A 16,225-nucleotide genomic window follows, 5' to 3' on the forward strand; every position below is an offset into this window, starting at 1 on the left:
TTCTTCTAGGATCAGGAACAAGGCAAGGATGCCCACTCTCACCACTTGTATTCAACACAATACTGAAAGTCCTAGCCAGAGCAATTAGGCAGGCAGTCAGGCAGGCAAGAAGGGAAAGAAACGGGAAAAAAGAAAAAGTAAAAGGAAAGACAAGACAAGACATAACAAGACAGAGGGAGGGAGGGAGGAATGAAGGAAGAGAGGAAGGAAGGGCATCCAAATGAGAAAGGAAGAAGTAAAATTACCTGTTTGCAGATAACATGCTCTTTCTTTTATGTAGAAAACTCTAAAGATTCCACAAAGAAAACTTGTTAGAACTAATAAGTCTGGCAAAGATGCAGGATACAAATCAACACTTAAAAATCAGTTCTGTTTCTAGACACTAACAATAAGCAATCTAAAAAAGAAATTTTAAAAATCCCATTTAGCATAGTATCAAAAAGAATACAATACTTAGAAATAAACTTAACCAAGGAGGCAGAAGATTTGTACATTGAAAACTACAAAATGTTACTGAAAGAAATTAAGGATGACATAAATAAATGGAAAGACCTCCCATGTTCATGGATTGGAAGACTTGCTATTGCTAAAATGTTCACACTACCCAAAGCAATTTACAGATTCAATGTAATCCCTATCAAAATCCCAATGGCATTTTTTTTCCCAGAAACAGAAAACATCATGCTGAAATTCACACAGAATATCAAAGGACCATGAATAGCCAAAATAATCTTAAGAAGAACAAAAGTGGAGACCTTATACTTAAACAAAATATATCACAGCTACAGTAATCAAAATAGTATGGTACTAGCATAAGGAGAGACATATAGACCAGTAAAACAGAGCCCAGAAATAAATCCTCATGTATGTAGTCAAATGATCTTTAACAAGGATGCCAAGACTATATAACGAGGAAAAGAAAGTCTCTTCAACAACTGGTGCTAGGAAAACTAAGTGTCCGTATGCAGCAGAATAAAATGGGCCCTTATATTACACCATATACAAAAATTAATGCAAAATGGAGTAAAAATCTAAATGTAAGACCTGAAACTACAAAACTCCTACAAGAAAACAGAGGGGAAGAGCTTCACGACACTGAAATGGGCAATGATTTCTTGAATATGACAATTATAGCAAAGGCAACAAAAGCAAAAAGAACTAAGACTACATCAAACTTTAAAACTTCTGCACAAAATTAAAGTAAAAAATAGATTACTTTAATTGGCTCTATTGTTGCCCAATGGTGAACCAGTCCTTGCCCATCACAGAAGTTACACTCCAGGAGGAGGGGTATCAGTATCAAGCAATACAGCAATAACCTAACCATCTACATGATGAAAACTCTGGTAAATGCTACAAAGGGAAAACACAGGAAAGTGTAAGAACACTTTATAAGACAGCAAATTAGCTCTGGGAAGAGCAGTGTGCTCCCTGGAGAAACCTCCCTGAGGAAGTAACAATCAAGCTGAGACCTACAGGATGAACAGGAATTAGATGCATTTTAAGGGTGGAGGAAGCCTTACAACAGAGGAAGTGACATGTCTGAAGGCTCTGTGGCAGGAAGGGTCTTGGTAATATGAGGAACAGAGAGAAGAAGAGAGAAGACCAACATAACTGCACTGAAGTGAACGAGAAGGGGAGAGGAAGAAAAGGAGGCTGGAGAAGGCAGCAGAGGCCAAATCAAACAGGCTCTGCATGCCATGATAAGGACGTTGGGCTTCACCTAAAAAACACAAGCCATTGAAGGATACGGGCTCAATATTTAATGCTTGCGAGATTAAAATAAATCTATACACTGAGAAGATTTCAAGGTCTATTCTAACTATAAAAGGTCTAGAAATCTATGATTCCATACTCCATCTCATCTAAGATTACAAACTGCTCCAAAATCCCAGTTTACATCACACATAATCTATTGAAAGTCTCACATCTTTTAAAAAACTGATAACGGCTGCCAGTGGTTTCAAGGTATCCAAATGGAAGATAATACCCTAGAAAGAAGTGTATAGAGTTGTTCTCATTTTCAACATATTTCCTTCTCACTAAAATCCATACAAGATAGTGATGCTATTTATAGACCTCAATTCTAACTAAAAGACTTAAAGTATTTACAAAACTAAACACACATGTTCTCTAAACTAGAATTCTCATCCAAACCAGCTCAAGACTAAAGTTCCTGTGGCACAGACACAGTCCTCAGAAGATAGGGAAATTGGCCAGTTTGATGCTTTGGAAATTGATTGTAGAAATTGTTTTCTCAGAAAGTATTCATACTCTCCCGGGGCACCTGGGTGGTTCAGTGGGTTAAAGCCTCTGCCTTTGGCTCCAGTCATGATCCCAGGGTCCTGGGATCGAGCCCCACACTGGGCTCTCTGCTCAGCAGGGAGCCTGCATCACCCTCTCTCTGCTGCCTCTCTGCCTACTTGTAATCTCTCTCTCTCTCTCTCTGTCAAATAAATAAATAAAATCTTAAAAGTATTCATACTCTCCCATCAATAATTATACTTCAAATAATCTATCCTAGAAAGAGAATCAGAGTCAGATAATAATTTACTTAGAATAGTCACTATTGTTTATAAGAGTAGTGGAAAAAAATAAAATATAAGCCCACCAAAAATGGCATAGTTATAAAGCCACAGGACAAAATTATCATACAGTCATTGAATACCACTTAGCGGCTGGGTGACCTGAGTCAAGTAATGTAACCCAAAGCCCAGTTTCTTTGTCTTTACAATGGCAGTGATGATGGTACTTAACCCATGGAGCTGATATAATTCAGAACACTTGTTTAAAATATTTAGCAGAGGGGCGCCTGGGTGGCTCAGTCAGTTAAGCGTCCATTTTTTTTTTTTAAGTTTCCTTTCTGTGTTCCAGAATTCATTGTTTATGCACCACACCCAGTACTCCATGCAATACTTGCCCTTCACAACACCCACCCCCAGGCTTACCCAACCTCCCACCTCCTCGCCCCTCCAAAACCCTCAGTTAGCTCCTCGGAGTCCACAGTCTCTCATGGCTCGTCTCCCCCTCCGATTTCTCCCAACTCCCTTCTCTCCAACTCCCCATGTCCTCTGTGTTATTCCTTATGCTCCACAAGTTAAGTGAAACCATATGATAATTGACTCTCTCTGCTTGACTCATTTCACTCAGCATAATCTCCTCCAGTCCCATCCATGTTGATTCAAAAGTTGGGTATTCACCCTTTCTGATGGAGGCATAATATTCCATTGTATATATGGACCATATCTTCTTTATCCATTTGTTTGTTGAAGGGCATCTTGGTTCTTTCCACAGTCTGGTGACTGTGGCCATTGCTGCTATGAACATTGGGGTACAGATGGCCCTTCTTTTCACTACATCTGTATCTTTGGGGTAAATACCCCATAGACAATTGCAAGGTCATAGGGAAGCTCTTGATCCTTGATTTCAGCTCAGGTCATGAGATTGAGCTCCACCTGCAGGGATTAGGCTTAAGACTCTCTCTCTATCTCTCCTGCCCCTCCCCACCCTCATGCACTCTCTCTAAAATAAATAGATCCTTTTAAAAAATTTAATGAAATATTCAGCCATCAAAAGGAATGAGGTACCATTAAATGCTACAATGTAGATGAATTTTGAAGACATGCCAAATGAAAGAAGGCAGACACAAAAGGCCTCACATTTATGAGTCCAGAATAGGCAAATCTATAGAAATAGAAAATAGATTAGTGGTTTCTTAGGAGTGTGGGGAAGGAGAGAGTGAGTCCTAATGGATACAGTTTTTTTGAAGGAAGGTAAAGAAAATATTCTAAAATTGACTATGGTGTTGTCTGCACAAAAGAAGTGACTACACTACACTACACTACACTGGGTGGTTCAGTATGTTAAGCATCAGACTCTTGGCTTGAGCTCAGGCCATGATCTCAGGGTCCTGGGATTGAGCCATGTCAAGCTCCCACTCAGCAGGAGTCTACCTGTCTACCTCTCTCCCTCCCCCTGCTCACACTCGTGTTTCTCCCTAAAATACACAAATAAATGTTTTTTTTTGTTTTTTTGTTTTAAAGTCCCTAGGATGCCTGAGTGGCTCAGTCAGTGAAACATCTGCCTTTGGCTCAGGTCATGATTCCAGGATCCTGGGATCAAGTCCCACATCAGACTCATTGCTTGGCGGGAAGCCTGCCTCTCCCTCTGCCTGCCGCTCCCCCTGTTTGTGTGCTCACTCTCTCTCTGACAAATAAATAAAATCTTAAAAAAGAAGTGGTTATACCAAGAACCACTGAATTATACACTTTAACTAAGGCTTTTATTTTAAAAAACAGTATTTCTTTAAACCATGTCACTCTTATATTGCTGGCCACAGTACCCAGTGGCATAAAGTCATCCACAATTTTCAGCATTTAACCTCTTTTTTCACCAGAAATTTTTAGTGCTGGGCACCACCTGGGTGGCTCAGTCAATTAAATGTCCAACTCTTGATTTCCGCTCAGGTCATGATCTCAGCATCATGAGATCAGGCCGCACCCATCAGGCTCTGTGCTGGGCATGGAGCCTGTTTAAGATTCTCTCCCTCCCTCTCTCTCTGTCCCTCTCCAACCACCTCTTCACCTCAAACACATGCTCTCCCCCTCTCAAAAAATTAAAATTGAAAAAAAAAGTCCTTAGTGCTGTATAACTTCACAAATGTGATGAAAATATAGAGTCTGACTTGACCATTATGCCAAAATAATACTACGTAACTCTTAAGCAACAATGAAAGAAAAAATAACACAGGCTAATAAATTTTAAAAATCTGTACAAAAACATGGTTTTGGGTAGTTGAGAGCAGTAGGACTTCCTACTGAATGACAGTTGTTAGGCACCCATTTGAAGATATTTTGATTGCTGATGATATACGGATTCAAGCAACAGAAATCTGAAACTTCATTTTATGGAAGAACTAGAACTGACATGAACAGCAAGCTTTTGGTATGTCAGCCTAGAAAACAGAATGCAGATGCTACTAGCCTTTAGAGAAAGGACATTATATTGAACCGAAACATTTCTTTTTGCTTTTCTTCCATGTGTATGTATGTTTCCAAAAAGCCAAAAGCAAAAAAGAAAAGGATTTTTTTTTTAAAGATTCTATTTATTTATTTGACAGAGAGAGATCACAAGTAGGCAGAGAGGCAGGCAGAGAGAGAGAGGGAAGCAGGTCCCCTGCTGAGCAGAGAGCCCAATGCGGGACTCGATCCCAAGATCCTGAGATCACGACCTGAGCGGAAGGCAGCAGCTTAAACCACTGAGCCACCCAGGTGCCCAAGAAAAGGATTCTTCTAGGAAAGCAGCAAATTCCCCAATGAGACTAGGCATCTTGCTAACAGATTACTATTGGTTTTAGTCATAAATAGCTCAGAACAACCCTTAAAATGTGGAATCAGGAAAAAGAACTGAAAATGATTCAGACCCAAAAGCCTAACAAGTTATTAAATCTCATAAGAGAATTAGATTGCTACATAAATATGCTGAAGCAGAATTACCTTTTGATGTAATCTATCAGGGCTCAGTAGTAAAAAGGTAACAAATATATTGCTTTCTTCAATTATTTACTGTCAGATAATCCAGATATAACGTCTCTTTGCAAAAAAAGAAGAGGGGAGGCTCACAAAAACATTCTTCCTAAATGTTCACAGAATCCCATTTTTTACTAAAGAAGAAATTTAACAAAAAAGTAAAAAAATAAAAGTTAACACTCTGGGAAGGCAAAATAATTGATACAAGAACACAGGCATATTAATCATTTGATGTCTCAGGAAAGCTGAAAATAAATCCTGTCATCATGAAGAACAACAGAAATATGATTATCTCTGAAAGCAAATACAGAAATCAATTGGAAAAATTAGTTTTTAGAAAGTGAATTTCAACATAATTTATCTCTCAGTCCCAGCCCCTTCAGAATAATTAACCTAGACAAAGGCAAAAAACCTCTAAAACCACCTGGAGAAAATGTGATGAGAATGAACACTAAAGAACACAAGATACTAATTATGAGAAAAGACTCATGTTAAAACTCATGTTTTTTGAGAAAAAAACCTAAGAAACTAGAGGCTGACAGAGTTTGAGATTTGTCAGAATAGCTTTTAAGCCTCTCCCCCTTCCCCTATATACCCCATAATTGGAAAAACAATAATTCTTAAAGGAAGTAATTAATCCCTCAACAGTACAGTTAAAAGAACACTGATCTAGAAATTAAATGGCTTAGGTTTAAAATCTCTCTAACCCTTATTAGTTAGGCAACCTTATGCTCAGCTTCCTCCTAGGTTAAATGGGAGTAAGAATTCCAGTTATGCATTACAGGATTAACATGAGGATCGAATGAGATAGTGTGTGATGTGTATGTGTGTGTGTGTGTGTGTGTGTATGTTTATGTATATGTATATGTATGACACACACAGATATGTTATCACATCTTGCAAATTTAATCATTATTTTCTATTTCTTTTGCATAACCAATTAGAATCTCTAAACTTTATGTTAACGTTCTCCAGTCACTATTGGCACTTTTTCAACCAAGTTTCAAAACAAGGCACTAATCTTTTTCAATTTAAACCTACACCATGGAAACCTTGGCTGTTTTATTTGGATTGAAGGACTGGCAAAATTCCACTCCAGGTGGCTAAGCAATAATAAACAAGAACTTACTGTTTCATCATATCCTCATTCATTTTGAGTAAGTTTTTCTCCAAACTTAGTAGCTAATTTTGAACTTTTTAAATACTGCTATATTTGCTCCCCCCATTACAAAACTTTAAAACACCTAAATACTAAAGGAAAAAACATTTTAAAGCTTAAAATTCAAGGTATTTAATGAAAGTTACACCAACAAGAACAAAATGCAGTATTAGGGTACAGCACTTTGAGACATGAAACCATGTTTCTCTATCCACTGGCCCACCCTACACAAATTCTAGCACTGAAAAGGCAATTTTCAGATTTCTGAATACTTCCCAGTACATTCTACATTTTAATAACAGACACAATTCTGCTGACTGTTTTTTAATTTGGGGGGAGGGTAGAGAGCAGAAGGAGAGGGAGAAAGAGAATCTTTCTTTTTTTTTTTTTTAAGATTTTATTTATTTATTTGACAGACAGAGATCAGAAGTAGGCAGAGAGGCAGTCAGAGAGAGAGGGGGAAGCAGGCTCCCTGCTGAGCAGAGAGCCAGATGTGGGGCTTGATCCCAGGACCCTGAGATCACAACCCGAGCCGAAGGCAGAGGCTTAACCCACTGAGGCACCCAGGCACCCCGGAGAAAGAGAATCTTAAGCAGGCTCCACACCCAGTGCAGACCCCAAGGGAAAGCTCAATCTCAGAACCCTGAGATCACAACCTAAGCCAAAATCAAGAGTTGGGATGCTTAACCAACAGAGCCACCCAGGTGCCACTGACTATCTTTAATTTTTAAGATTAAACACACTCACACAGCAGGGCATCAAATATTTGTGGAATTTAAGACATATTTACTTATAATACAACTACAGAGCACAAATGAACTACCTCATCAATGAACAGAACAGCACCCAGGAAAAGCTCCAGAAAATAGTACAGCATCATATGAAATTTTGAGACCTCACAAATCAGTTTCCATATAATCTGATTTAAAACATTTCTAAAGATTTATTTATTTATTTATTTCAGAGAAAGGGGGAGAGAGAGAAAGTTCACAGGCAAGGGGTAGAGCAGAGGAAGAGGGAGAGGCAGACTTCCCACAGACCAGGGAGCTTCCTGCAGGGCTCATTCCCAGGACTCCTGGATCATGACTGGAGCCAGAGGCAGGCACTTAACTGACTGAGCCACCCAGGCGACCCTAGACAATTTTTTTATTGAAACATAATTCACATACCATAAAACTTGCATTTTAAAGTGTACAATTCAATAGATTTTAATATATTCACAAAGTTTTGCAACTACCATCACTATCTAATTCTAGAACATTTTCATCATTCCAAAAAGAAATCCCAAGCCCATTGGTAGTTACTCACCATTCCAACTTCCCCTCAACCTCTGTCAACCACTAATCTACTTTTTATCTCTATTTGTTTGCCTATTTTAGGCATTTCATATAAGTGGAATCACATAATTTGTGGCTTCTGTGAGCCTTATTAAATCTTGTATTTCATTATGGTAGATTTCTCTTATTTTCCTAATAATTAGGCATGATCAAAGCAATGTTATCATCTCTACAGGGAATACTTAAAACACATATAAGCACATATACACATAAAACAAACACAAATAAAGAGCAGAAAATTGTATTGTGGGGTGCCTGCGTGGCTCAGTGGCTTAAGCCTCTGCTTTCTGCTCAGGTCATGATCTCAGGGTCCTGGGATCGAGCCCCATATTGGGCTCTCTGCTCAACGGGGAGCCTGTTTTCCCCTCTCTCTCTCTGCCTGCCTCTCTGCCTACTTGCGATCTCTCTCTCTCTCTCTCTGTGTCAAATAAATAAAATCTTAAAAAACAAAAAAAGAAGAGGGCGCCTGGGTGGCTCAGTGGGTTAAGCCGCTGCCTTCGGCTCAGGTCATGATCTCAGGGTCCTGGGATCGAGTCCCGCATCGGGCTCTCTGCTCAGCGGGGAGCCTGTTTCCCTCTCTCTCTCTCTGCCTGCCTCTCCGTCTATTTGTGATTTCTCTCTGTCAAATAAATAAATAAAATCTTTAAAAAACAAAAAAAAAACAAAAAAAGAAGAAAGAAAATTGTATTGTGAGGCTGATACGGAATAATAGACACAGGTACAAAGAATCCTACATAAATGAAAACATTGTAATCTTGACAACCTTTGCAATAAAATTTCTGAAAAATCTGATTTTTTATATTTTAAAATTTTATTTATTTATTTGACAAAGAGAGAGAGCACAAGCAGGGGGAGTGGCAGGCAGAGAGAGAGAGGGAGAAGCAAGCTCCCTGCTCAGCAGGCAGCCAAACACAGGGCTCAATCCAAGGACCCGGGGATCATGATCTGCGCTGATGGCAGATGCTCAACCGTCTGAGCCACCCAGGCACACTAAAACATGAGACTTTTTAAAAGAACCTTGACCAACATCTTGACCTTTTCCAAACTACTAACTTAACTTATTCTCATAAATTTTAATTACTGTACTTTACTATTATAAAAAGATATTGAATATAAAAAATGTATACAAATACAGCAATAAAAAAATCCAAAGAAACCATAGGAAAAAATACATAAATAGTTGTGGTATTTAGGTGATGGGAAAATATAGTTTTTAAATTTTTTTTAAGTTTATTTATTTAAGTCCTCTCTACACCCAATGTGGGGCTCATACTCACAACCTCAAGATCAAGAGTCACATGCTCTTCTGACTTAGCCAGCCAGGTGTCCCTAAATGTATTTTCTTTTTAATTTAAAAGTATTATCACTGTCACTTTTTGAAAGGCATTTTTAAGATATATCCAAAAATTTCATGCTTGGTGTTATAAATAGCCAAAGCAGGAATTTCCCAGCCATTCATGTGAATATATAATTAATTTCATACCTAAACAAAGTTAGACAATATGGAAAAATGACACTAATATATCATTCAGTTAAAAAAAAACAATTTGGGGGGAAGGGGGTTGGGAGAAGGGGTGTGGGATTATGGACATTGGGGAGGGTATGTGCTTTGGTGAGTGCTGTGAAGTGTGTAAATCTGGCGATTCACAGACCTGTACCCCTGGGGATAAAAATATATGTTTATAAAAAATTAAAAATTTAAAAAAAAAACAATTTGAAGAAGTTTATGTATAGCATGATCCAAGCCCTATGGAAACAAACACTATGTATTATGTACAGGGATATTTACATGCATATATTTAAAAAGACTGGCAAAGATATTCACCAAACTGTTAAAGGTGGTTACTCATGGAGCGTGAGACTAGAAAGAGTAAAGAGACATTCACTTTTTATTTCATATATTTTTGTATTAACTGCCTATTTAATAAGCATACAAAACCTTTCATAATTTTTAATCACCGATTTTTTTAAATTATTTGAAGGTGCCATCCGTTTATTTTCTTCTAAATAGAAATAGAAGTACATTAAATTCAACACCTTCTTCTGTCAATTTTTAATTATCCAAACCAGAAGAGAAATTGAACATGGCAGCAATGCCAATAGGTTATATTTGGCTTCCAAACACAAAACAGGTTTTTGCAGCATCTTTATTCATTATATACCCCAGAGGGAGCATCTGAGCAATACCCTGAAAAGTCTATGATGAAAACTTTGCTGTACAATAGCTATTTAGTAAAGATAATTAATATCAACTTTGGTATTCATGTTTTACCCTAACACACCCATGCTTTAACAATCATTGCCAGTACATGTGGAACCAGAATTTTAAAAGGAGGGGGGGGGGGGAAGCACTCTAAGGAAACATTACAGACTAATACAAAGTACAGTTCTTAATTTCAAAAAATGAGCCAAGCTGCAAAATACCAAACCAACTTTAAGAAGACAGTGAAGAGGAAGAAATAGGAAATGTCAGTCTCCCATTCTTTCTTTCGTTTCTGACTGACTTATCCTCCTGATGCATCACACCTAAAATCCTTACTGAACGAACTCACCAGCAAGAGGCTCTGGGGCCCACTTGAAATGTGCAAACCAAACCACTCTGAAAGCAAGAAGACATCAGAAACATACCTTTTCCAGAATGAACTTGTTTAAATATGGCATGTAGCCCTGATTGGAAACAGGCCCCTCATCATCGTCCCGGAAGTGCTCTTCAAGGGCAACAGGGTCATGTGGAACCTTCAGCACTGTGCACAGGTTATGGGAAAGGACCTAAGGGGGAAAGAAAGTCATTTAAAGGCATCCACAAACCAACACATGGCAGCTTCACTGTCTGAGCACTACTGGCTGCTCCCTGCCCTAGGAAAAAAAGATGGAGAAATGAGCTAACAAATGCTGGGTGAGTACTGCTCGCCTGCCTGCTCCTCACTTGGTTGTTACCTCATTCCCTCCCCAGTTCTGGCTCACTTCAAAAAGTCTCTTTTACGTGCCTACAATGAGCCGGCTCCACGCCAGATCTGTGACTCTACACAGGAATAAAGGGAACAGCAACAGGAATGCAGTCAATAAGACTGTGACAGTGCTGGGCAGTGACAGATGGAGCTAGGCTTGTGGTGGGCACAGCATCAAGTATAGAGAAGGTGAATCACGACGCTGTACACTTGAAACTTCTAGACACTGTGTGTCAACTCTACTAAAAAGAAATATGTTTACATATCTGTGACTATAATATTCCTTAGAGTTTTTTATTACTTGGCCCACATTAGAAAGAAAAAAGGGGGGGCGCCTGGGTGGCTCAGTGGGTTAAAGCCTCTGCCTCGGCTCAAGTCACGATCCCAGAGTCCTGGGATCGAGCCCGGCATCGGGCTCTCTGCTTGGCAGGAAGCCTGCTTCCTCCTCTCTCTCTCTGCCTGCCTCTCTGCCTACTTGTGATCTCTGTCTGCCAAATAAATAAATAAAATCTTTAGAAGAAGAAGAAGAAGAAGAAAGAAATTAAAAAGAGCTGGGAAGGGCCAAAACAATGTTTTCAAAATTAAATTCCCCAGGTAGAGCAGTGTCAGTGAGAGCTGTCTGAGAAAGAACGTGGAACCAGACAGCTGCAGCCGAGGGTTCTGGACAAAGTGACTGACCAGGGCCAATCATACCTTTCTGGGCTCCAGTGTTCTCTCACTTGTTACAACACAAAGGGCCAAGTTAATATACAAAGGTACCAAACATTATTTAGCAATCGCTAAGTGTCCAAATATCTCTAAAATCCTAGGATACTAGACTGTTTTCAGCATGAGTATTAAAAAAAAATAAATACAAAAAGAAAAAAGAAACCAAGGGCCTGGTTTAGAAGAAATAGGAGAAAATTTATTGAAAAAATATCTCAGAAGTCACCAAAATGGTTGAAAGTCTTTTGTAGAAAATTTGCATTCCATATACAAAGCGTTACTGGTTTTGGCATAACCTGAGCTCATAATTAATACTCAGGCAGTTCAAGTAGCAGTTTGGGCTCTCTGAGTACTAACCTCATTTTGCATTAAATGAAAGTTTTACAGTAAAACTTAAATCCCTCCCATTTTCATTTGTGCATTCTGTACAGGTCAATTATAGAGCTCTGGCTGTACTTTAACAGAGAATCTTACCAAATGTTAAATTCCAGGTTAAAATACTACCTACTTTTCTCAGCCCTACACATTTAATCACTTGAAGAACCACATTCATCTTAATGCCATTAAGCAAGTCACTTTTTTCTGCATACACATGTTTCAGTTAGGATTTTTTAAGATTAAAAAAAGTAACCTATAAAAAGAATATTTGCATATCTTCTCTCTATATTTGTTTTGTTTCTCAAAGCTTCCTTTATCTGGAGATCCTTTTCAACATGCTCTACTGGTTTTAAGGAAGTAAGTAAAGGAAAGGAAGTAAATTCACAAATGGTTATAAATGAAGTAATGAAGACTTTTATCAGCCCCTACAAAGCAGGCTGTGTTTCTCAAGCAAAATCTCTATTTGCCAATAGTAGAGCACATGAAAAGAGCACGGTAGAGCTTTTGCTGAAGAATCTTGTACCGCAGTCAGCAGAAACCTAAATAGATATTTCCTTTCTCTATTTACCTAGTAAAACTTACAGAGTAAATTACCTACTTCCACAGAGGTTTTGTGAGGATCAACTTCAAGTACATAAAGCGCTTAAAACCTGTAAAGCACCATAGAAATAGGAGTTTAGAGAAATAAGGAGTGATTTTCTCAGAAAAGGCTCAAAGGTCATTCAAATCCGAAATCATTTGGGACTTCGAGTAAAAATTCCCAACCACTGGTTAAATTATGATGCATTCATAAAACATTAAGAACAATAAGGAAGCTCACTATCTAGTGATATGAAAAGATCTCTAAGATAAGTGAAAAAAGTAATATGCTTAAGATTATGTTTAGTGTGCCATCTTTTATGTAAAAGAAAAAGAAAGAAAAAATAAGAAACTCTAGCAGAGTGGCACCTCAGTGGCTCAGTAGGTTGAGTGTCTGCCTTCAGCTCAGGTCATGATCCCAAGGCCCTGGAATCCCATGCCAGAGAGCCACATGAGGCTCCTTGCTCAGCAGGGAGCCTGCCTCTCCCTCTGTCTGCTGCTCCCCCTCCTTGGGCTCTCTCTCTGACAAATAAATAAATCTTAAAAATAGATAAATAAAGGTTCTATTTCTTTAAAAAATTAAAAACTCTAGCAGAATATATAAAAAACTAGTAACAGTCGGGGAAAGACTAGCTTGGTGGTAGACCTGAGGAAGGAAGACTTTTCACTGCACCTCCTCTTTTTCTTAAGCTTGAAAAAAATTTTATCTAATCAAAAATGTTCTATTAAAAAAAATTAAACATGTATTTTTAGAAAGTGGCTGACATAAGATCATACAGCTAGATCTATTTAACTTCGAAGTCTATATTTTTTCTTTCACATTAATCCACTCTCTAGAGATAGGTATAAAAGGAAGGCAATTTCCACAGCAATTACCATGATTAACAGATGAGTGTGATGTAAGGACAATCAATGAGTTCAGAAAAGAAAAACAATGTGTGTTAAAGTGACTTCACAGAGGAAGTGATATGTAATCTAGGCCTTAAAATATGGAGAGCTTTTTGGACAGAAAAGGGCAATTAGAAGGCTTTTAGATAGGGGAGTAACATGAGAAAAGTAGTTGATCAATGCAAACTCCCAAAGGTACAAAAAGGATACACCAATCTCTCCCACACCCCTCTCTCTCTGCCTTCGGGTTTTATAGATCTTCCAACTAAAGTCCTGGCAGGAGCTTTACCTGCCATATTGTCATCCTCCTCATCCTATAGTTGATAAGTACTGGCTTAAAGACATAAAATTTCTCTTGTTTTGTTTTTAACTAAGGTTACTTAGCAGAACAGAGACTAGAATTCAGGTTTTGTAATCCCTGGTCCAACACTCTCTAGTAATAAAGGACATCATAGTTTTAGGTCTCTAAAGTAAACAATGCTCTTTTTATGTGTAGGTGCTTAGTTCAATTCAGTGATCCCACCAAAGAAGATTTAGATTTGAACTCTAGACTTCTCTAGAATTTTCTTAACTGCCTTTCTTTATTTTATTTAGTTAAACAAACTGAGGGAGACAACACTTAATAGTAACAATGACCCTAGAGAAGATCTGAGCGCTAGCCCTGCTCATGCAGTCTGTTCCTGCTCAGTGGTTTGCCACTTACCATTTTATAATGCTTTAATGTTTTGCTACCTATTTGCTCATACTGAGCACACTCACTGCAGAATAAGGTGTTAAACCTGCTTCTAAAAAAAAATTTTTTTAAAGACCAATCCTTAACTGTCAACCCAAACTTGCTTTATGAATTCAAGCAAAAGCACTACAATTTGATTATAAACTGGCTTTTTTCATTGTTAATATGGCCTAGAATAGGGAAGTCTTTGTCAAACAAAATAACAAACTGAATAATAGATAACTGAAAAGGTTTTGTTAATAAAACAGAAAAAAAAAGTGTGCTATCTTTAAAACTTTTCAAAAAATTTTATCAGGGGCGCCTGGGTGGCTCAGTGGGTTAAGCCGCTGCCTTCGGCTCAGGTCATGATCTCAGGGTCCTGGGATCGAGTCCCACATCAGGCTCTCTGCTCAGCAGGGAGCCTGCTTCCTCCTCTCTCTCTGCCTGCCTCTCTGCCTACTTGTGATCTCTGTCTGTCAAATAAATAAATAAAATCTTTAAAAAAAAAATTTTATCAGGATAAATAAATAAAATCTTTTAAAAAGGTAGGGGGTGGCATGCCTGGGTGGCTCAGTCAGTTAAGCATCTGCCTTCAGCTCAGTTTATGATCCCAGGGTCCTGAGGTAGAGTCCCACATTGGGGTCCCTGCTCAGTGAGGAGTCTGCTTCTCCTTCTCCTCCTGTTCTTGTGTTCTTTCTTTCTCAAATAAATAAATAAATGAAATCTTTTTTTTTTTTTTTTAATTATCAGCAATTTTTTTTAAAACCCTGAATGGTATCTCAAGTTTTTTAATAAAAAAATGTATAAAGTAATCAAAATCTTAAAGGCCAGAATACAAACTACTAGTAAGAAGTAAACACTCCGTAAGCTTGTATAGTACTTTATGCTTTTTAGAGTAGACTGGCATCGTCCATTGGTGGTTTTAGTCTCACCCCAGGGAAAGGTAGGTATTATTGCTATTTTACAGATGAAGAGTCTGAGTCAGAGGTTTGGAGATATCCCCAAATCACAGAATTTTATGTGTAGTGAAACTGGGCCAGAACCCAAGCCTCCTGTTCTGATGCCCCTTCCACATTTGCCACTTGCCCTCTGTTTCTGGAAGAACAGAGAGCCCAATACCCTGTGGCCACGTATGCATGTTGTAGATAAGGTGCACTGATGGACTGGTACTCGCCTAGCCCTACCTAATCAGTTCTCCAGGACCCAATAAGATGTCTGGCACTATTTTGTGGAGCCAAGTTAAATCCAGTGGCAAAGAACTACACATGCCTAGAACTCTGGAACCATTCTCTCTCAGGAAGCCCCTCTCCTAGCAGCCATCTTTGGGGGAACCAGTTCCAAGAAGTGCTAGCCTCTCCAGATGAGGAAGCTGGAAAATAGATCAGGACAAAAGCAATCAGGACAAGAGGGCTGCAAGTTCTCGATTTGCATGAGGACTGCCCATGAATCACTCTAATCAGACTGTTTGCAAGTTTCTCAAAAAAGTTGAATTGATCCCACTTCAAATGCCTGCTTCCAAAGGCCATTCTTCTAGCGCCCACATGATTGCTAAGCAACTTTGCTCTCATTCCCTTGATTTGAAGAATAAACTATTGTTACTATAATAAAAGATCCATATCCATGCCAACAACCCATCTCTCCAGTCCTTTCATATCTACTATTGCCTCTGCAGGGCCTTTGCTGAAGAGAGATGACTAATTAGCTGCATGAGCCCTGTTCATTGGTCTGTTCCTATTCAGTGGTTTGCCATTTACCCTTTTTAAGCACTTTACTCCAACTATCATGAAAACAAAACCAAGGATGACGAACGACTAAGCAGTGTTTTAACACACATGAGTGCATAATCTTTACCCTCCTCCCTCCCAAGATGTAGAGATTATAAAGGTTCTCTGAAATGTGCCCCCCCACAAGTCACACAGTTTCCCTTTACAGGATGTGCGTAATGGGCAAACTTCAACACTGAAGAAAAGGGGGGTGGGGATCTCTATTCC

At 38.7% G+C, this 16,225-nt stretch overlaps 1 protein-coding gene across 2 annotated transcripts in view; it reads right to left on the reverse strand.

Annotated features, from left to right (window-relative positions):
• The window catches only part of SWAP70 (switching B cell complex subunit SWAP70), a 67,553-nt gene that overhangs the window by 32,395 nt on the left and 18,933 nt on the right, over window positions 1-16,225 (reverse strand). For both annotated transcript variants that reach the window (XM_004751960.3, XM_004751961.3), the window contains one exon: window positions 10,653-10,793. In XM_004751960.3, the coding sequence (XP_004752017.1) occupies window positions 10,653-10,793 (141 nt within the window). The remainder of the gene's footprint in view (window positions 1-10,652; window positions 10,794-16,225) is intronic.

Source organism: Mustela putorius, unplaced genomic scaffold (genome assembly GCF_011764305.1).
Source record: "Mustela putorius furo isolate JIRA1106 unplaced genomic scaffold, ASM1176430v1.1 tig00003859_pilon_pilon_pilon, whole genome shotgun sequence".
Classification (NCBI taxonomy): Eukaryota; Metazoa; Chordata; class Mammalia; order Carnivora; family Mustelidae; genus Mustela; species Mustela putorius.